The sequence below is a fragment of the Ursus americanus genome, chromosome 8, assembly GCF_024610735.1.
Source record: "Ursus americanus isolate L20-20 chromosome 8, mUrsAme1.1.p, whole genome shotgun sequence".
NCBI classification, from domain to species: domain Eukaryota; kingdom Metazoa; phylum Chordata; class Mammalia; order Carnivora; family Ursidae; genus Ursus; species Ursus americanus.
In genome coordinates this window covers 22989660-23012579 of record NC_142134.1, presented here as the reverse complement: position 1 = coordinate 23012579, position 22920 = coordinate 22989660, and the positions used below count along the sequence as shown (strand labels likewise).

The following is a 22920-nucleotide window of genomic DNA, read 5'->3' as shown; positions in this document are numbered from 1 at the left end:
CCCATGGTAGTAGATTGGGAGACTTATCATTTTTATTGAACTTTTCATTCCAAATATCAGTAGCCACTGAAGTGTTGTTAATGATTAGCTAGAGAGATTGATTTGCTGAGGACAGTTTAGAAATGACTTGTCACTTTCTCACCGAAGATCATTCAGAATTTGTGACGGATCCTTGTGAAGGTGAACAGCTGAATGTAACATAGTCTGCTGGCTAGTTTCTCAGGCTGTTGTCTCATGATTTGCAGCTGATGAAAACAGTGATGGTGGCATGAGATAGATGGGAGTAAGTGCAGGCTGATTATGAGATCGAGTTGGCCGATAGCCACCTTGTAGCTAATCCTAATTATCACCCTCTTGCAATCGCCCTGGGAGAGGAGTTTTGGTTCTGGAGAGATGAAGTCTAGACAGACACAGAAAGTTTCTTTTCTTCCTGCTTGGTTTCCTTCCAAAGATTGCAACAGGATTTCAGTGCAACGCTAGCAGCTGCCTTTCCTGTAGTGGTTTCAGTCTCCACATTTGGAGCTCGGTTCAGGGGACGGCACTCTCATTTTGTATGCTATGGTCTAAGGTGGAAGGGTATTTCTAGGAATTTTAACTGCTTTGACTACCAAAACGAAGCAAGGAGAAATGAAAGTTTAATTTATAAATAAGACATAAGCACAGAACTTGAGAATCCTTGTCGTGCTTATAACTTGGGATTCATGTTGGTATTTACAGTGTCTGTCCCTCCTCCTCCTCCTGTCCTCACTCCATCCCCTATACTGTTGTGCTTACATGTCCGTCGGGTAAACTAATGGCTTCTAAGCCAATGAACTGGGATAATGAAACCAGCATCCATCAGTACGTACTAGTAAATTTGATACTGTAATACTGATGTTTTACAAATGCATACTATATTTCCTTTCAGGAATTCAAAGTGCTTTTTCTTCAAATCTATTCTACTGATCTTTACAACATCTTAATGAAGAAGGCTAGAAGAGGGGCCAGATGACCTTATGTCCTCTAAAGGAAGTTCTATGGGTGGGAGGTGTTTTTGTTTGTTTTGTTTTTAACCTTTATTGGGTACTAATGCTTGATATAAATTATTTCATTTGATGTTCATGATCATTCTAGGATGTTCGTGCAATTATTATCTCTAATTTTCCAAAAAAGGAAACTGAAGAAAAGGTTTAAAAGCATTTTAAGATGTTTAAAAATGTTTATTTTTTATAAAGACATTTCATGCTGGAGCTGTGATTTCGACTCAAGTGTGTTTTGGCTCATCACGCTTAACCCACGTGGCTTTTTTCATTCTAGCCCATATTTTTCAGTGTTTTGGTCATATATATTCTGATCCTCCTAATGGACAGAACGGAGACAGCAATTTAGTCATTTTCTCAATGTCCTATCCAAGCAGTCTGGGCCCTAAGCCTCCTGGAATCTTCCCTCTGGACTCACCACATCTTGTTACAAGTGAAGCTATTTATAATCATAAGTCCACTGGAGTCCAAGAAGAAAAAATTGCCTCAGCTGTTAATGGCTTCCAGCACATGTATAGTCAGACATGACTGATTTCAGTCTGATAGCCACTTCTGAAGATGGGCATCCAAGTCCCTACCCTGAGGCTGCCTGTGTATTAAATTTGGAGTCTGGCCAATTACTGGCTGATGTCTACCTGGTAGTTTAAATGGAGTGGCGAAAGGGATTAGGTCTAATTCCTGCGGAATGGATGTACAAATTAATCCCAGTTTTGTTCAGTAGAAAACGTAACCCGCTGATACAGATGGAAGGAGAGGAAAAGCTAGAAAAAGAAAACGTTGTGTGAGCAGCAACTATTTGAGTCTTCCTCTCTTGAGCAAGGGATATCCTAGGAGTGTAGCGCATTTTTATTGGATGGGTAGATACTTGGAGGGATGCTTGAGTGAGGCTGGTTCCCATGTTCCTACCTTTGAATCCATCCCTTGGGCCAGATGAGAAACCTTCAGGCCACCTCTGCTGATGTTGGGGTGGCCTATCTGGGACGAAGGGTAGGAGCTCTCAGTTCCACCCTCATTTCTCAAGTTCCGCATCACTTCCTCTAAACTTTCATCCTTGGCCTGGCGGTGAGGAAATCTGACTGCTGCCCTCCAGGCTTATGCTGAGTTGCTGAAGAGAAAATAGATTCAGGACCGATGTTGAAACATGCTCCGTTGGGGGGAGGAGGCAAAAGAAATCAAAAAGATTGAAAGGTAATAAAGAATGCTCTGCTGAACAGGCTTTCATTAATTGGGCAGATTACCAAACCTGAGTCTGCTAGAGATATGATTTTAAAGCAATTCGGCGTCTAATAAGGGCTAAAATGTGGGCAGGGAAAAGTCATGCTTACTGGTGGGTTTCTCTCCACTGCCAGGCTTTCAAGAAATTACCTTCTTTTTCATTAATTGAGGCATTTCTGGAAATCATGCCTTTTTTTCCACTTTGGCAATAAATCTGATGATCTTCGTGACCTCGTTTGTCGTTTGAGCAGTTACTTTCTGCCACTGGGTAATGCTTTGATGTGAAAAGCCCCCCAAGTATCATGCTACAAACTGGGTGGAAAATTCTGTTGCTAAGAGTCCTCTCTGGCTGTTTGAACTCGGTAAGGCCCATGTGCAACTAACGGCCCTCTTGTTCTTTCCTCAATTTTCCTAAAACTTGTCCTCCCAGTAGTTGTCTGGCAGGAATACCATTTGATAATAAGAGTGCTTGTAACAATTAGTAATATGGCACAAAAATGTTAATTTTTTGAATAAGAGTCAATCTCATAAATAAATCTTACCACATGTCAGAGTTTCACCTTTTTTTTTTTAATGATTTTTATCTATTTATTTGAGAGAGAGAGAGCACAAGCGGGGTGGGGTCAGAGGGAGAACCAGACTCCCCGCTGAGCAGGGAGCTGGACATGGGACTCAATCCCGGGACTCTGGGATCATGACCTGAACTGAAGGCAGGTGCCCAACAGCTGAGCCACCTAGGCACCCCAGGGTTTCGCCTTTTATGGACTTACTTAGCTTGTTCAGTTTGGCATCTTATAAGATGTGTTGTTCAGAGTATATGATCAAAAAATGGTTGTAGATTACAAAATTTTGTTTGTTTATAACAGTTGAATCTACATGGAGAGGAGTTTCTATATTCTTGACCAGCAGGAACAGAGCTTCTGAGGAACATACACATACTGACAAAAACAAAAACAATCCAGTTGTCTCTCCATCCTTTATCCTGGTAAATAGCATCTAAATTTCACCTTCCATGTCCACCCCACATAATCCTTCCCTAAAATTTACAGCGTCCTTTAAGATTGCATTTTAAAAGCTATGGTATAAATGAGCTTTTGCAAATTAAGGCATTTTTTTACAGAATAAATAAAATGTTAGGATTCCTATTATATCCCATTATAGTCATTTTCTATTTGATTAAGTTTTAAAATTTTTTAGCTTGAACAGTTTGGCCTGGGGTTGGGGTACACTGTCATGTGAGATCATCATTTATGTCCCAATATTTATTTTAGGGGATGAAGTTTTCATTTTATTTGTGAGATTTTTTTCCTCCTAATGATAAAAGCTTAGGCCCTTACTTCTGGTTTACAACATTAATATTTTTATTTGTAATACAATATATAATGGCTAAACTTTATTGCCAACATTTCTGTATGCCCATTGTTCTATGAAATGAATTAGAAGAACTATTTAATTTAAAGCACTCTTTTCATTATGCCCCCATAATCCCTTTTTGGGATTTCATTGCTTTCTAATGTGGTACCCCGAAGGACATATAAGACGTCACTAGGCAGGAGATTATTCAACTCACGTTATGGCTAATTTCTTGAGCTTTCAGAGATATATGCACCATTGTGCAGAAGAAAAAAAAAACTACAAGGAGATAAAGAAATTGCAAAATGTCAGAATCATTGGGGAAATGAGGTTAAAATTTGTTTGGCTTTTCTGGATGCTTTAACTGTAGAAAAGATGGTGTATAGCCTTCTATTCATCTCTTCTTGAATCTTCCCTGGACTCTCTCCCAGAAGAAAGCAACTGATAAAACCATCTTCATCATAATGAGTGGGAAGAATTATACTTCTTTCCCTTAGATAGTTGTCTGTTTCTTCTTAAGTATTATAAACAAATAATTCAGAAACAGGGGCATGTATATTATCTGGTTATGAATATAAATATTCTGAAAGACCTGTCTTGTGGGATTTCAGGAGAACCACTCTAGACCCATCACTATTTCCGTCCTGAGCTGTGCTTCTCCTACTTTAACATGACTCCACATCCCCTGGGGATCCTGTTTAAATACAAGTGGAAATACATCAAACTACAAAGCTGCACAGCCAAGTAAACAGTCAACAAAATGAAAAGGCAGCCTACCGAATGGGAGAAAATATTTGAAACCATACATCTGATAAGGGATTAATATCTAAAATATATAAGGAACTCAGACAACTCAATAGCAAAATCGTCAGCAGCAGCGTCAGCAGCAGCCAGTTAAAACATGGCCTACGGATCTGCATGGACCTTTCTCAAAAGAAGACATACAAGGGCCAATAGGTACATGAAAAGGTGCTCAGCCTCACTCATCATCAGGGATATGCAAATCAAAACGACAGTGAGATATGACTTCATACCTGTTAGAATGGCTATTATCAAAAAGATAAAAGATAACAAGGAAAAGGGAAAGGGAACCTGTATGCACTCTTGGTGGGAATGTAAATTGGTGCAGCCATTTTGGAAAATAGTATGGAGTTTCCTCAGAAAATTAAAAATAGAACTGTCATATGATCCAACAGTCTCACTTCTGGGTATATATCCAAAGAAAATGAAATCTGTATCTCAAAGAGATATATGTACTCCCATGTTTATTGCAGCATTATTCACAACAGCCAAGGATTGGAAATAGCCTAAGTGTCTCTTGATGGATAAATGGATAAAGAAAGGGACACCTGGGTGGCTCAGTCAGTTGAGTGGCCAACTCTTGATTTCAGCTCAGGTCATGATCTCAGAGTCCTGGGATCAAGTCCCACATCAGGCCCCATGCTCAGCAGGGAGTCTACTTCAGGGTTCTCCCTGTCCTTCACCCTCTGCTCCTCCCCACCACTCACTTGCCCTCTCTCTCTAAAATAAATAAATATTTTTAAAAAGGAAGAGAAGAGTGAAGGGGGGTAAACAGAAAGGGGGAATGAACCACGAGAGACTATGGACCCTGGGAAACAAACTGAGGGCTTCGGGGGGAGGGAGATTGGGATAGGCCAGTGATGGGTATTAAGGAGGGCACGTATTGCATGGTGCACTGAGTGTTATACGCAAATAATGAATCATGGAACACTACATCAAAAACTAAGGGTGTACTGTATGGTGACTAACATAACATAATAAAAATTATTATTAAAAAAATAAAGGTGTTTAAGTCTAAAAAAATAAATAAAAATGTGGTCTATATATTATTACATATAATATATATTATTCAGCCTTAAAAAAGGGAATCCTGACATTTGTGACAGCATGGGTGACCTCGAAGAACATTATGCTAAGTAAAATAAGCCAGACACAAAAGACAAATTCTGCATGATCTCATTTATATTTGGAACCTAAAAAAGTCCAGCTCATAAAAGCAGAGCAGGATGGTGGTTGCCAGGGAGTAGGGTAGGAGAAATGGGGAGATATTAGTCAAAGGGTATAGTAGTTCAGTTACCAGGGATGATAAGTTCTGGACATACAGCATACAGCGTGGTGGCTATACTTAATACTGTTGTCGTATACCTGAAATTTGCTGAGTGGGTTGATCTTAAGTGTTTTTACCACATACGCACACAAAAGTATGGTTATGTGAGGTGATGGATTTCTTAATTAACTTGAATTTCACAATGTGTGTGTATATCAAAACATCACGTTGTGTACCTCAACTATGTATAACTTACATTTGTCAAATATACTTCAGTAAAGCTGGTGAAAAAAATAAAATGCAGATTCTAATTCAGAATCTGGGATGGGGCCTGAGATTCTGAACTTCTAATAAGCTTCCAGATATTACTGGTGTCCTAACGCCGACATACAAGGAGTACTGTCTCCTAAAGATTTACACTCACACAGGAATTAGAGCGTTGTATTGGTAAAGTATAGCCAAGACAGAAATGTAGTGGGAGAGACATCTGGGGCCATGCAATCAGTCACAGTACTTACTTGCTTGGAATATGAAAAACCACATTGGCTCGTCAGTGCCAGAATGTGGCTGTTGGTGTATGACTGATCTCTGTAACCATGATCAAACTTGACGAGGCTGCTATATTAGAGAGATTTCTAGCAATTAAGACACCTGGGTCTGAGTGTATTATGTTATATGAAACTCTGCTGGAGTTAATAAGGACTTTTCCCCCAGAATTCTGGGGGGAGGGGGTGGAGGAAAATTCTTGGCACATTTTGATGTTTTTGTAACTAATGTGCGGTATCAATTGTGAAGGGAGAAAATTCTTGGGAGTTTGCCCCTAGGGACTATCACTATCACAATAGAAGCTGTCTTTGCTGCTGTTCTCGTGGGCAATGTTTGACTTGGTTCCCCGGTGACTGTGGTGAAAATAGCTATGACCACCTCTTTTGGGGGGCAAATGCTCTCGTGTCAAGTGACTGCGAAGGCATATGTGTTGTCTTCTGCTCTGGATTTGCCCCTCCTGGGAGTGGTGTTTGCTCCGTTCTGTTTATTGGCATATTTGAAATGCCCCATTTCAGAATACCAGATTTACTGATTTTTAAAGTACAAAAACAAACTGAAAGCTGAACACAGGCAGGCTCACTGATCTTCCGTGGAAACTGTCAGTTCTGAGGCTTTGGAAGAGGTGTGCACCTTGCAAATCAGGAGCTGCAACACTTCTTAATGACATTCGCTTTAGCAGTTAAGGTGGTTGCCTTCTCAGGAGTGCTAAACAGGTGAGTTCAGCCAGCCAGCTGAGTTCAGCCAGCCAGCTATTCCCAGCTGCTGTTTCTAGGGCTTCACTTCAGTCAGTCATCAAGGCCTGTCAATTCGGACTCTAGTGTTTCTGGAAGCTGTTTCTAACTGTCCATTCCCACTGCGAAGACTTTTTCATCTTCTCTCGCCTGAGCCATTACAAGAATTTGTTAAATGGTGTCTACAGCCCCAGACACATGTTGCTTCTAGCCCCTTCCATCTCTTGCTGATGGAGGCTTTATAAACCTCAGACCTGCTCATCCCCTTTCCTTCCCTGAAGATGCATGTTGACTTTATTGGGTCTACAAGATAAATGGAGACTTTCAGCACAGCAGCTACCTTCTACCAGCCAACCTTCAGAACGTGTCCCTTTTAATTCACCCCCTCTCCTGGCTCCATAAGCTCTTCTTGCCCAGACACCTGGATATTTTGTGAAGCACACAGAGCATTGTCTCATGTCTTTGCTTCGGTTGGGCCCTCTGCACAGAATCCATTTCACCATTCGTTTCTTAGAAGGGCCATGTTTTGGTCATTCAAGAATTAAATGATATTTCCATAGGAAAGCCTTCCTGAGCATTCCTCCCTCCAGGAGGAAACCTCCTCTTTCCTTTATTCTCCCACAGCACCCTGCTCAAGCTTCTTACAGAGCATCATTTGTGATGAGTCCTGATTATTTGTCTGTGGGGGGACCACTGGACTGTAAGTTCTGAAACTTACAGTTTCAGAAATCAGGCTTCTGGCAAAAGAGCTGGCCTGTAACAGATGCTTAATGTATGGTGCTTGAATGTGCATGGATGGGGAGGATGGAAGGACAGTCAGATGGACAAATGAAAGAAAGAAATGGAGAGACTTGTCTTCCTGAATGAAATAAGCTATTTGCTTATGATAAAGTAAAGGAAAAAGTAGGGTATGTACATATATACATACACATGCGTATATCTACATACAATATACATACATAGTTCATAGAGAGACTCCAGAGCTAAGAGCATCTCTTATTAGATGATGACTGGCAGCAATAGTACCTGATGACTTATGCTTTTAAGAGCTGATAGATAGATAGATAGATAGATAGATAGATAGATAGATAGATAGATAGATTTTTTTTAACTTAATTCTGTACTCTTTCCTTATTCTAGAATGATGCAGGTCTCCGGCTTGTGGCTAATTCGATGGTGTGGGTTCCAGAAGGTGGGATGTTGCAGATTACCAACAGAATCTTACAGGCTGAAGCTCCCGGTGCCAGTGCCTCAGAAATCATCTACAAAATTACCCAGGACCACCCACAATTTGGTAACTTTTTTTTTTTTTTCCTTTGTCATGATCTCATCATTGTATCCAGCAGTCTTGGACTTGCTTTTGTATCATGCCCTGCAGCAAGGTTTTGCTTCCAAAGAAACTGACTTCCTAATACCTCACACATCTCATTTAAACACAGAGTAGTCAAAATAACTTCATACTGTGCACATATTATGTACCAGGTGGTATGCTAAGTAATGTAGACTTGTTAGTATATATGAAATCCAAAATTTAAGTTTTAAAATAAGTTCATTTTACAGAGAAAGTAACTTGCTAAAATACAGTTCATTTTAGCATATATAGGTAATAAGGTCAGTTTAATTTTGAAGCTCAGGCTCTCAAACTCCATCTTATGTCCCTTCCAAAACATCACCATACTTCTTGTTGAGACTTAAAAAAAAAAGTTTTACATAAAAACATTTTTAAAGATCTCCATTGTTACTTCCACTTCTAGCAAGATAGTAGAGTATGATAACTTGAAAATTTTCCCCTCATCGTTATCATCATTGAGAAACGCCAGATAAAAGATAGTAAGAATTATAGGGCACTCATGGCTGACCTTCCAAGAATAGAGAGAAATCTCCAGGTAGCAAACAGAGAAGGAGCTTAAATCCAGTCTGGGCATGAGCCGATGGAACAGCTTCCCTGAGAAGGCTAGTATGGGTCCCAGTAACCCAGGGGCTTGAGAAGTAATGCTCACACAGAGATAGAAAGTTAAGATCCTGCATAAAACTGGGACCCAGGAAAGACTTTCAATTAGAGGGACAGAATAGAAAACAAGAAGGGCACCAGCCCAGAGAGATGGCAAAGAAACCTACCTGTATTTCCCAGGACTCAGAGTGAAGCAAAAAAGTCTGCCAAAAAAGAACTTCAGGCCTGTTTCTCCTGAAGATCCAGAGTTAAGTTACACTGTGCACATTGTCTGAGGAACCCAAAGCTGTGACATTCATTTGAATATTAATCTCAGACCGATGATACTTCTTGGGTCCCTTGCAGAAACTGGTAGAAACTGTTGTGGAATGTCCACCCTCAACTCCAGATCACAGCCTAAGCCACTGAAGATTAGCTCAGAATTCAAAATTACAGAACAGTTGAGGAAACAATCCATAGTATCATAAGAAAACTGAAACAAATGGTTAAAATTCCAAGGATTTCAAACAAAGGAGTAATCATAAAAACTATGAAACAAGCATATTAAAATCATTTAAAGACACAAAAGAACGAATTGAAACTGTAAGGCAATAACCAAGTGCCATAAAAATAAAAGAATAGGCAGGTAGATTTTTAAAAAGAACTAAATAGATCACCTGAAATGAAAATTATATTCATTACAAGTAGAAACTTTCTTGGCATGTTAAATAGCAGGGGAATAATGATCTGTTTTTCCTCTGGCTTACCAGATTTTAAAAATTATGTATTTTTCGTAGTGAGGGAAAAAGTTAACTCTTGTGCAATTTAAAAGTAATTCCAATGGAGCGCCTAGCTAGCTCAGCCAGTTAAGCATCGGACTCTTGATTTCCGCTTGGGCTTGTTCTCAGGACCCTGAGATGAAGCCCCACATTGTGTGGGAGCCTACTTAAGATTCTCTCTCCCTCTCCCTTTGCCCCTCCAATCGTCCTCCAGCTCCCACTCACACACTCTCTCTCTCAAAAAAAAAAAAAAAAGTAATTCCAATGTCAACAAAGACATTGGAAAGCATAATCTAATCAATAATTAATATAGACCGGACGGGAAGAAATCAGAGAGGGAGACAAACCACATGAGACTGTTGACTCTGGGAAACTAACTGAAGGTTGCAGAAAGGGAGGTGGGTGGGGGAATGTGATAATTGGGTGAGGGCATTAAAGAGGGCAGGTGATATGATGAGCACTGGGTAATATTCTCAACTAATGAATCATTGAACATTATATCAAAAACTAATGATGTATGATAGCTTGGCTAATTGAATTTAAATTAAAAAATAAAGAAAATAAAGAATTACTATAATTATAAAATAGTTGGTCTAGCTGGGGTGTCTTTTATTATAGTTGTGTAACTTTAAGGAAGGCAAGTGGACCTCTTTGAGCCTTAGGCTTCTTTGAAAGGTTAGGCTAGATAATTTTTTTAACTTTTTATTTTAAAATAATTTTAGACTTACTGAAAAGTTGCAAAAATAGTACAAAGAGCCCTTGAATACCCTTAATCTAGCTTCCCTCAATGGTAACATCTTACAAAACAATAGAACAATTATCAAAACCAGGAAGCCAACATGGATACAATGCTATTAATTAAACCACAGACCTTACTCAACTTTGCGTTCTTTTATCCACTGATTTTAAGCTCGATAATGTTTAAGCCCTTTTCAGCTCTAAAAATCTTTGACTCGTTTGATGTATTAAATTCTCTACCTTTATCTTGATCATTAAAAGCCAAAAAATTTAATTTCCTAGAGACAACACAATATTCCAATATTCAGTTTAAGTCTTAAACAGAACAATGTTGAATTAAATCATTATTTAAGCATTTCAGCTTGATAAATGCCATGTAGGCTTGCCTGTGACCCTTTCCTACTATAACTCTCTTAATTAACTTCTTCCTATGAACATAATCCTCTTTCTGTGTGTCCAGAGCCCCCTATTAGTAATAATCAAATCACATTACCCTTAAGAAGCACTCAAGAGTGAAAAAGGTGGTGGGAATTGGAAACCCACTTAACACCAATCTGCTCGTCCATCTATCGCAGTGGTGTGAATCTGTGGAGCCCCTACCCCTTGCCACCCCAGCTACTATGTACTCCCTCATCACTTTAGAATGTTCCAGTTTGGGCTTTAGACTTTTTGTGAAGACCTGACCATGGAACTGAACCAAATGTAAATTGCTTGTGTAGTGAATGCATAACAGACCCAAGTTCCACCACTTGCAGACTCATCACTGTTCTCAAACATAAGTGTAGACAAGCTGATTAATACTTTTACCTTTAGCTACTTCACAAGCATGAAAGTAAATTTAATGAGATGGTTTTAATGAAGTAATCTAAGTATCATTTGAGAGAAAATCTGACTTAATCCAATACATTGCCAACTGTAAATTACTTAGCATTGGGTAAGAAAGCTTTAATACAAATTCTCTCAACCCCAAAATAATTCATGGAGATTCCAGTGAGATTCTAATTCTTAATACCTGTCCAATTTCCCCTTCAGAATTCTTGATTAAACTGTAGACTTCAGAATTAAGGAAATCCCAAGTAGAGATTGTTTCGTTTTTTAAACCTAGACTGTTCTGTAAGCCCGGATTTCTATCTATCTAGAGGCTCAGCTCCTTGTATTTGTCATAATAAAAGCATAGGTAAGGTACTACACCAAAGCTCTCACCTTGCTGGGGTGAACCCCACAAAGTACTGCTATTTCTCCCTGTCTCCTCTTGGGCTTGTCACAAAGGCACTGGGTATTCAACAGACCCAGTGCTGAGCTTCCCTCCACCCCGCTCACCCGTCAGCGGCATTGCTGCCCTTCCTGTCACTAGTATGATTCTTGGATGCCTCCTCATCTCTCACCCTTCACAACCACAGTGTCAAGTTCTGTTGCTTCCACTTACTTAGTGACTCTCATGTCTGTTTCTTTCTTTCCAAGCTTACTTCCGTTGCTTTAGTTCAGGATTCCATCGGTCATCTGGATTTTGCTGTAGTCTCCCAATTGATCAAACTGTCTACATAAATAATTAGAATTACTATTATTACCATTTTTATAAAATAAAATTCAACCTCTTTAATAGGTCTTTCATAGGCTCCTTGTATTCTGATCATAGATGTTTTGTGTTCTAAGTCAGTTCATGCCGTTCACCTACTGAAATCTCACAGTGGCTCCCGGTTGCCTGTGGGGGACTGATCTCAGGGGTAGGAACTGCATCTTGCTTATCTTTGAATGCCCATCCCTGAAGGGTCTAGCATGATAGCTTGCACCTAACAGGTACTCAGTCACTATTATCTAAGTTGAAATTAATGGAATTAGCCACTATCCTGTGGTTCCTGTTAATCTGCATAAATGGCAATTGTTTTTAATCTGAAAAACAGGTTTATTTCATTAGGCCTGGTTAGAAAAATTCTGCTTAGTTTTTCTATTATAAAGAAGAACAGTTAGGAAATTAGCATTTGAATATTTTCTATTTTTCTACTCTCCACATTTTCATTGTAGAAGTCTACTTTCAGAATATTTTGCAGCTGTGCTCACATTCCTAAATGATCTACACCCTGGAAAAGCATTTTTATTATGAACAGAGGTTGAACCAGGGAGAGGCAGCTAATGGAATTTGTGACTTAGGTATAAATGAGAAACAATACTAAAAAGAAACTAGAGCGAGTTGATTCTACATATGATTTTATAAAGACTATTGATGGTTTTTTTCTTACTTCAGTATTTCATCACCATCCAGGATACTGTGATCATTTTGGATTTGAGTTTAGTGCATATAAATATTAGAAGCAATATTTCCTTCAAGTAAGAAAATTGCTCTAGTGTAATCAAAGTGTGTTTTCGGTTGTCCAATATGTCTAGTATACTTAGTGTACTAAAATCTGGGTATCCTGCTAGAGAACCTCTCCCTCCCTCCCCTCCTCTTCTATTCCTCCTACCATCTAAGTGGTGTGGAGGCTTCTTTCAGTTTTATTATTAGATGCATTTTCATGAGAACCTGGCTTCTGTTGTTAGTGGTTCATCCATTCCCTTGTTTGGTCTACGCTTGAGGGCATATTATCCTGTGAAATTTTAACTGTTTCCATAACACCTCCGTATTTGCAATCTCACTCTCAGAAGATAGTAGCTTCAGGTGAGGAACAAGCAATAGAAACAGATTGGTGGTGGTGGTGTTTAGATTTCGGTTTCCTTGCTTCAATTCTAATGAAGTCCAAGGAATAAGGGAGGAGAAAACAAGATCAGTTATTTAGGAGGATAGATACTGGACTGTGAACACAAAATAACCATGCCTGGAAACAGGTTCACGACTGAGAATATGAACTTCAGATTCAAATCTCAGCTTCTTCATGTACCATTTGTGAACTCGAAGAAGTTACTGAACTTCTCTGAGTCTAAAGAACTTTCTTTAAATGCAGATAATAATAGCATCTTCAGAAGAATCAAATAACATAATGATAAGGATGACCAATATCCTTTTTAAGTACCCATGAAGTATGTACTATTCTCATTTTGCCAATAGGAATAAAGGCTCATAAAGCCTACATAAAGTTCATGCAGTTGGACGTGGAGCTGGGTTTGAACCATCATATAATGTGCTTTGTGCAGTCCCTGCCATAGGCATCCCAGGGCCAGCTAACATTATTTCCACTGTACAGAATTCTCCCAAGAATAACTCTGAATTTTTTCAAATTTCCCATTGTGTTTACACCAAAAACTTCCTGGTTAGAAAGCATTTCCTGCTACACAGAAAGTTGTAGATAAAATGAATCCATCCAGTGCCCTGTATTTGAATATTTGTTTGCTGTATTCATGATTTTATGTGACTTAATAGATATAGTTAGTAACTTCATACATGAATTGCCCTTGAATTACTTTTAGTGTCTTTTAGCTGAAAGACTGGGAATTCGGTGTCTGAAGGTGAATTTCATGATGTCTATTGAATTCTGTGTTAACGTACTTTCCTTCGCCTTAGATTAAAAATAAAGAAGTTCATAATTTCTGTTAAAAAAAAAAAAAAGGTAGTAGACAAGAAGATGAGAGCTCTGACTTACTTTTACTTTTCCCAGAGATCCTCACTAACTGTGTGGCTTTCCTAGGAGAGGTAGTCCTTCTGGTTGATATGCCTGCAGACAGCCCCGCAGAGGAATGGCAGCACCTGCCTGATGGGAGGACAGCAACTCCCACCAGCACCTTTACCCAGCAAGACATCAACGAAGGCATCGTGTGGTACAGGCACTCGGGAGTCCCAGCCCAAAGTGACTCCTTCCTCTTTCAGGTACCCTCCACTCCCCACTGACATGTTTTCTGATGTCTGGATGGTCTGACGAAAACCATTGCTGTTATTTTAAACAATTCTGGTCATTATCTGTGTTGCCTCGACGTCAGATTTGGGGGGAGAACAAATATAATTAATAGCACTGAGAGGTTTTTTTTAATCTCCTGATTCAGTCTTACAATATCTCTACAAGCAGAGTCATCCCATGGCAAGGAGTTTATAATAGATAACGGCCAAAGTGTTTAGAAAAAAAAAATGTTTTCAAAATATTAAAGTGCCCTATGGAGGAAAAAAATATTTCAAATGTTTTTGGAACATTTACCATCTTCTGATAAGATCAGAGGCTTAGCAGCCAAACCCAGTGGGTTCATATTTCAGTTTTGCCATGCACTAGCCATACAACTTTGGGAAAATTACTTTGGCGAAATCCTTGTGCTTCATTTTTCTCCTCTGTAAAATAGAACTACTATGAGGATTTAATGAGTTAATACAGATGGAACACGTAGAATACTGCCTGTCGCTATGTACGGGTTCATTACTACTGTTTGTAAAGATTGCTCAAATACCAGTGCTATAGACTGAAGGTCTATGTCCCCCTGAGATGCGTATGTTGAAATCCTGTCCCCTCCCCGTACTATGGTGTATGGATGTGAGACCCTTGGTAGGTGATTAGGATTAGCTGAGGTCATGAGGTCTGTGCTCTCATGAATGGGATTAGTACACTTACAGGAGTCATGAGAGAGCTCGCCTCTCTCCCCTCCTCCCTGCCATGGAGATGCAATGAGAAGTCAGTGGTCTGCAACCCAGAAAAGAGCCCTTACCAGAACCTGGCCAGGCTGGCACCCTGCTCCAGACTTCCGATTTCCAGAACTGCAAGAAATAAGTTTCTTTTGTTTATGAGCCACTCAGTTTATGTATTTTTGTTATAGTAGCCTGAGCAAACTGAGACAAACAGACCACAGAAGCTGTCAATAAATTAAAGAACAAGGGGCGCCTGGGTGGCTCAGTCGTTAAGCATCTGCCTTCAGCTCGGGGCATGATCCTGGAGTTCTGGGATCGAGCCCCACATCAGGCTCCTCCTCTGGAAGCCAGCTTCTTTCTCTCCCACTCCCCCTGCTTGTGTTCCCTCTCTCGCTGGCTGTCTCTATCTCTGTCGAATGAATAAATAAAATCTTTTTTAAAAAATTAATTAATTAATTAAAGAGCAAGAAATTATATTGAGCGCATTCTCTGGCACTTACCAAATACAATTAGAAGTTAATAATAAAAGGGTAAACAAAAAATGCAAACCATTTAGAATTTTTTAAATAGTCTCCTAAATAATTACTCATTCTAAAAGGAAATCAAAATAGCAAACTATTAAGAAATGTTGATGTGGAGGAAATTGCTTCTCAAAACTTAAATGATGTGGACAAAATAATACTCAGAAGAAAATTGATGGCCTTAAGCTCTTATTATTGAGCAGAAACACATGAAAATGAATGGGCTATGTGAAGCCACAGAACTACAAGGGAAACCTAAGGAAAGCAAAGGAAGGAATTCACAGAGATAAGCAGAGGAATTGATTTAGTATAAAATGGGAGAATTGATAATGAGTACAAAACCCGAATCTTGGGAAAGATCAATAAAATTAGACAAACCTATGTCAAAGGCAATTTGGAAATAAAGAATTGAGTAGAAGTACAGAGGAATGAGGATCTCTGAATGAGAAACAGCAGTGAAACATAGATACAGAAAAGAATTCGGGAAAATATCAGAGAAAATATAAAGAAGCCCTCGTGGTGGGTCAGCAGTCAAAGCGGGGTCGCAGACCCTCTGTGTCTGAGACTTTTCCTTTGCCCAGGAATCCATCTGGGGATAAACTGGTGCGATAACTCACCTTGTTAAAATCACCACCCATTCTGTTCCTGAGGCCTGGTGTGCACATCTTCATCGCCTGACTAATTTCTATTGTGTAAAAGATGTGCTTTTCCAGGGAGCAGATTGAACTAAACTTGGAAAGCATCAAAAGGAGATGATACTGAGCATATGGAATGTCCAGTGAGTGAGCAAGCCTCGTGGGCCCTTTGCCAAGTTAGCTTTTTCATTTTTAGTTCCCGGGGACCACACAGTCCTCAAAGCATGAGTCAGAATGGAGGCAAAGACCTCAGTCATAAGAAGGCACCTCCGCAGACTAAAATCCTCAGATCTGCCTTTGCCTTTATCGGTGTCAGGACGAACATTCTCTCTACGGAGCACTTCGCTGGAAAGGGAGTCTCGGTACCTGCTCAGAATGATATTTGATTGCTTTTGCAACTTGGTTACTAAATGGGTAATTATAAAGAAGCAGAAGTTACTGATTTTTTTTTTAAACAAACTCGCTAGAGTTTAAGACATGTAGCTGAACATTCTTACTTAGAAAGTGGCTCCCTTTGGAGAGTCTTCACACATTTTCCTCAAGATGTGTTTAGAACTCCCACCTGAAATCTTCAAAATCTATGGGATTTTCTTTAGAATATCCTCAGTAGTGACAGTCTATCATCCTTTGGAAGCTGATTTTTAAAAATGACCGAAGAGCCAAAAGTCAGTCAGAGTCCTGTCTGGTAAGAAGAGCAGTAATTATTTTTGGTTAAAACAGGGAGCAATTATGAAGTTACAAGCTCAGTTTCCTTCGGTGATTTGTGAACTGTCTCTGAAGGCATTCCAAAAAGTGTATTTTGAACACTGACAGCATCTTTATTGCAAATGTGAAACAACTCTCTGAGATTTTCTCCTGGATGTGAAAGTTCCAGTGTGTTTTCAAAGTCTCATTGTTTTATAGGCTTACCTCATATTTTGATTTGAAGTGACACAGACACTGTAGCTATGTGCTAAAATAAATGGTTGCAACTTCTCTCATTCATCATTTTAGTGTCCCTGAAGGATTTTTAAACTAAAAAAGATGCTGTTCTAACGATTCTTCTCTTTCTTCCCTTCTCTTTTCTTTCTTTAAAGCAGAAAATGCAATACAATGAGTTGCATGGATTTAATTCTATTTTAATGCTGATGTGCTGTCATGAGCCATCAATGCATCCCATCTGTTACTTTGCACGTAAAACTTGGGATTTATGTAATGCAAGTGGCATTAAAAAACAGAGCATGGCATAGTGAGAAGAAAGCATGCACATTTGCATCATTTGGGGCGTGGGAAGGAACTCTGACTTTGGTCTATTCAGATCACACTGAAATAGCCTCAGAAGATGTGATATGAAAAGACCAACACATTTCACACCAGTATCTTTACTAAGGAAGCTAGAAGTGATTCCCGTGCTTGGTAATATGTCCGCATTTCACTACCTACACAGCGTTCCATTCTTTTTCTTAGAAAGATAAGAGTGTATTTTCCCCTTTCTAAAGCTTCCAAATTGAGCCATCTCAGTCAGTAGGAAGATCATGAAGCTCCTGACCTGGTTAAACACTGACCCTTTTGACTTTATGACTTTGACACCTTGCTCAACTTTTTTGACCTTCAGTTTCCTCATCTTTAAAAGAGGAGATAATACCTACTTACTTTGTAAGTAGATAAGTAAGTAGATAAGTAAGATAACTTTTGAAAAGTAGGTAGTATGGTGCTGAGCCCATAATAGATGTTAGGGAAGTATAGCTATTGCTATTAAATTATTCATAATGACACACTATAAAGAGGTCTTCTTGAAAACATGTAGATATTCCGAAACTTGATCTCCAGGCCTCTGATGGGATCGAGATAGAGAAGACAGTTTTTCTGTTGGGCATAACTTGAGAAGACACAGAGAAAGGACTGCCATTCCTGCTTTTTTCTCAGAATTGACAGAACCCCGCCCCCTCTCCTATGGAATTATTGCAACTACATAGGGCCACACAGACCTTAGCAACTCTTGTAACAAGCCTAAGGTGGAGCAGACAACAGAGAGAGGGAGGGCTTAAGGGGGCAGCTGGGAAGCACTGAGGGAGGGGAGAAGCTACTGCATAGGCAAAGCGTCATTTTCAGCATTTTTGAAGCAAAAAGAGGTTGATTTTATGACTCATCTAATTGTAAATGTTATTAATCTCGCTTTACAGTGACGAGGCTGAGATTTGTCATTTGTAATCTAGGTGTACGTATCTGTGCTGGGTAAAGTTTAAAGAAGTAGAATAAAAATCACATACATAACGTGTGCTATATATGCTTATAATGAGACATGTAGCAATCAAACATCATGTTTTCAAGAATGTTTAATGAAATAACAAAACATCATAGTATTATGTTAGGTAAAAATATAGAACACATAATTGTATCTAAAGTTTCACGTATGCATAGAAAGCAGATTAAACTGAAATGCATCAATATGTTAATAACTTCTATTTTTACTCAGTGAAATTCTAGATTTTTTATTTATTTGTCTTTCTCTGCATTCTTAGAACTGCCTAAAATGATTACATGTTTTTTATAATCAGTAAAACATTAGCATTAAAATGAAGAGCAGAATGCAAATTATAATGCAAAAGCACATAGACTTCAAAGACAGATGGTTTAAAGGGGGAAAAAATAAACGTGCACAAGCATGCCATGCCCGACAGGCTGAGAGGCTCACCAGTATGACGTTTCTTTTCAGGTGTCCAGTGCCACAGATGCCCATATGCATCTGGAGAGTCGCACATTCAACATCGCGATCTTACCACAGACACCTGAAGCGCCCAAACTCTCTCTGGGAGCGTCTCTCCATATGACTGTGAGTTGGGTGGGAGGGCTCGTGGTTTCTCTTTGGAGGAGGCACGCTGATGGGGTTTAATAGAGTGTCCTGCTTTTGTATCTGGTGAATGCCTGGCTCAGAACGCGGACTCTGGGGCCAACAATAACCAGCCTTGAGAACATATTTCTCATTGACTTAAAAAAGAAACTTAAAATTCCAGAGCAAAGGGAAGGTTGTGTGGAATCTATCGCAACCTCCCATCCATTGCTTCTGCCCTTTTTGTAGCATCCTAGACAGTCACAGAGTCTCTCCTTGAGTAGTTGGAAGGAGTTTCAAACTTGTGTCTATGTAATCAATACCATTTGGATATAATTGTTCAGTCACTTATGGCTCCACCTAGCCGGAGAAACTGTCACTCTATGTTTTAGAAGCCCTATGGGAAGTTTTTGTTTTTGTTTTTCTATTAAAAAAATTTCCTGGAGAAAGTAATGCCTTTGCTCTATCCAGAGAAATAAGTACCAGTTATCCAAGTGCAAGTCTGAGGGGCAAGCGGGAAGAACAGAGAAGTGAAGGTGAAGGGCACTACCAGATGTAAGAACAGCGCATACAGAGACACAGAGGTGAAAGACAATAGGGTGGTTGGGAAAATTGCCAACAGTCCGATTAGACTGGAGAACTTAGGGGGGCAGAGGAGGAGTAGTGAGGACCTGGAGGTTCATGAGCTCATCACAGAAGGTCTTGTGGGCTGTGTAGGAAGGAGTGTGGGCACATGGAAAGGTTTGAAGCAACACGACAGCTAAATTAGTACGTGAAGCTTAGTTCAGACAATTAGCAGCTCCACTGTAACCCCATGTCTAGGGGTATGTAAAGCCGGAACCCCTGTTCTAGACAGAGCCACAAGCATATGAGACCTTGTAAATTAATCATTAAGGAGTCACATTTTAGTTAGTGCCCACATAATTACACTCCAAAATCGTGTATCAGCCCTGAGCCACAACAAAGAGAGCAGCTATAGTTTTAGAAATTATGGGTCTGGGGCATGACAGAGACATAAAGGGGGAAACAGAAAGTTTTTAATGAATAGCTGGTATCGGCATTTCCACCATAAACCATAATTTAAAGAAATCATAATTCAGCAGCACTATAAAGTCTATAATTCATCATTCTGACTGGAGGAACTTGGATCAGAATTTTCTGTAAAGTGTAAAGAAAAATGTGCATACACATTTCTTGCCAAATGCTAATGCAGTGTTATTTTGAGTTTAGAGGGGAAAAATGGGCCAGGAGCCAATGAAGATGGCGCCATTCCCACTATGTTGTTGTGGACCTCTAGAGACTTCTCAAGTTACTTAACCTTTAGGGTTTCAGGTTGCATGTTTGTAAATTAGATCTGTCTTGTCTAATTTAGGATATCACAAAGGTGAGTTTACTGTAAAATGTGATTAGCCCGTTCTCTTATTCCTTAAAATATACACAGTTTGTATTTCTTTTGACATTAATTGGGGCCATTACTATAGGGTATACTTGTAACCTGTGACAAAAACACATTTTCTATTCAGGGATTTGGACTCACCTAAACACACAAGTTTTACAAATATTTGGTAAATACATTATGAATATATATGTTAGATACATATATGGTATATCCATACATGTGTTTAAGGGTAAGAGTCCACCTCTCCAGTTATTTAGTCATTCAGATAAACACTTTTGAGCCCCTGATTTATCCCAAGTGCTGCAAAATACATTGGAGATTCAATGACTGCAAAACACAGTCTCTGTTCTCAAGCAACTTAGAGTCTAAAACAAGCAAATAAGTAAGCAATGACAATACAGTGATAAATACCATAGGGAGACACCTAATCCAGTAGGGCGTGGGGAAATCATGGAAGGCTTCCTCTTGGAGTGAACTGAGCTGGTTGAAGTGTAAATTATTTCTAGAGCATGGTCTCAAATTTCAGCCTGCATTAGGATCACAGGGTTTGTTAAATCACAGATTACTGGAGCCCACCCCAGAGTTCTCTAATTTAGTAGATCTGGTCTAGGGCTGAGAATTTGCATTTTTAACAAGTTCCCAGGTGATACTGTTGCTTCTGCTCTGCTCACCACACTTGAAACCCCATTTATCTAGACTACAAATAGGGGAAAATTCATTTCAGGAGATGAGCAGCAGGTGAAAAAAGTGAGAGACACAGGAGTACATGACATGTTTGAAGAATTACAGAGAGTTCAGTTGGCCAGAGCATAAATCCCTAGGTGAAAAAGAAACCAGAAATGAGTGTCAGATCATAGAGGACCTTACAGATAAGATGAAGAGTTTCCATTTTGTCCTGAAAGGATGTTTTTGGGTAAGGAGGATGCTGAAAGATTCATAGCAGAGAGGGGGCATGCTCAGATTTTCAATTTAGGAAGATCATTCTGCCGTAGTGTAAAGAACACCCCACATGGGGTCCAGACAGAGAACCAGCAGGCCAAGAAATAGGCTGTTACAATCATCTAGAACAAGAAGGGTTGGTAGCATGAACTGCATGCAGTGGCAATAAGGATTAAGAGTTAGTGAAATCTCAAAGAGACACTGGCATACCCATGTATATTGCAGCATTGTACATAATGGCTGAGAGGCAGAACCATCTTAAATGCCCTTCAGGAGATACATAGATAAAGAAATCGTGTTATATACAACAGCGGAATATTATTCAGTCTCAAAGAAGAAGGAAATCCTGCCATGCTACAGTATGTATGAACCTTAAGGACATTATCCTAAGTGAAATAAGGCAGTCACAAAAGGGCAAATCTTGCATGATTCCACTTATGTGAGCTATCTAAAGTAGTAAAACTTTTAGAAATAGAAAGTGGAATGGTAGTTGCCCCTGCAGGGGTGGGGAGGTAGAGGTAGGGAGAGGGAAACGGGAAATTGGTTTTGTTCAGTGGATATGGAGTTTCAGTTTTGTAAGATGAAAAAGTTCTAGACATCTGTTCCACAACGATGTGTATATAGTTAACACTACTGTACTGTATGAAGTGGTTAAGACAGTTAAAAAAAAAAAACACAACAGGGAGAGATTAAAAGATATTTAGAGCCATAGTGGTCAATTGGTTATAGGGAGAGGGTAAAACAGCCCAGTTTCTGAATATGTAAAGATGCCATTCATTAAGATCGGGAATGTATGGGGACTCTGGGGGAGGGGAGAGGTGGAAGACATGATGAGTTCAGTGGGATGCACTTGTAAAAGGTGTGCCTATTAAGGGCTGGCAGAAGATCAGTAGATATTCTCTGTGGGAGATAAACCTCGGAGAATCATTAGTGGAAAGTAGTGGTTTAATCCTCGGGCCTGAGATTCCCCCGGAAGATTGCATAGAGTAAAAAGCAACATAAACAAATACCTGCCTAAATGGAAATTTGTTCTGTGGCCTTTCTATAATGTTCTTCTTCATCAAATCTGATCCTTTAAATGGTATCTTATGATTTTGTTTGTAGTGTTCCATCAGAATTATGTGCATGCATACATGTATAAGATGTATACACATATGAATAATATTATAAGATATATATAAACATGTGAGATGTATACATTTAGGAGATATATCAAATTTGGGCAAGGAGATCTGTAAACATGCATATTTGCCAATAAATAGGATAGCATAGTGTGAGATTCAGCAAATAAGTTAATAGATTTACATCAACTCAGTTTTCCAAGTAATCATCCACCATTTGATTTAGAAGATCCTTAAGGACAAAATCTTTAATTAATCTTGGTATCTTCCTCAGCATCTCACACAATGCCTCATATAAAAGTAGTTGCTTAGTAAATATCTGTTGACTAAATGAATCATTTTAGACCTACTTTCACATAGCTAATAATTCCCTAAACTGTATCACCTTCAAATTCAAATAAATTAATCATATGGGTATACACACACACACACACATATTTTGAATGTCATATTTCCAATTCTTCTCCCAAAGGGGAAATAAATTCACTTATCTCTTAATGTGAAAGAATATTTATTACTTCCTTTTTCATATGGTTGTGGTACTCAGAGGTGGGTTGCCCAAGGTCAACACTTGAGAGAA

General features: G+C 39.2%; 1 protein-coding gene across 3 annotated transcripts in view; it reads left to right on the top strand.

Annotated features, from left to right (window-relative positions):
- The window catches only part of FRAS1 (Fraser extracellular matrix complex subunit 1), a 413106-nt gene that overhangs the window by 274767 nt on the left and 115419 nt on the right, over positions 1 to 22920 (top strand). For all 3 annotated transcript variants that reach the window (XM_045790212.2, XM_045790198.2, XM_045790207.2), the window contains 3 exons: positions 8073 to 8226; positions 13997 to 14175; positions 18768 to 18884. In XM_045790212.2, the coding sequence (XP_045646168.2) occupies positions 8073 to 8226; positions 13997 to 14175; positions 18768 to 18884 (450 nt within the window). The remainder of the gene's footprint in view (positions 1 to 8072; positions 8227 to 13996; positions 14176 to 18767; positions 18885 to 22920) is intronic.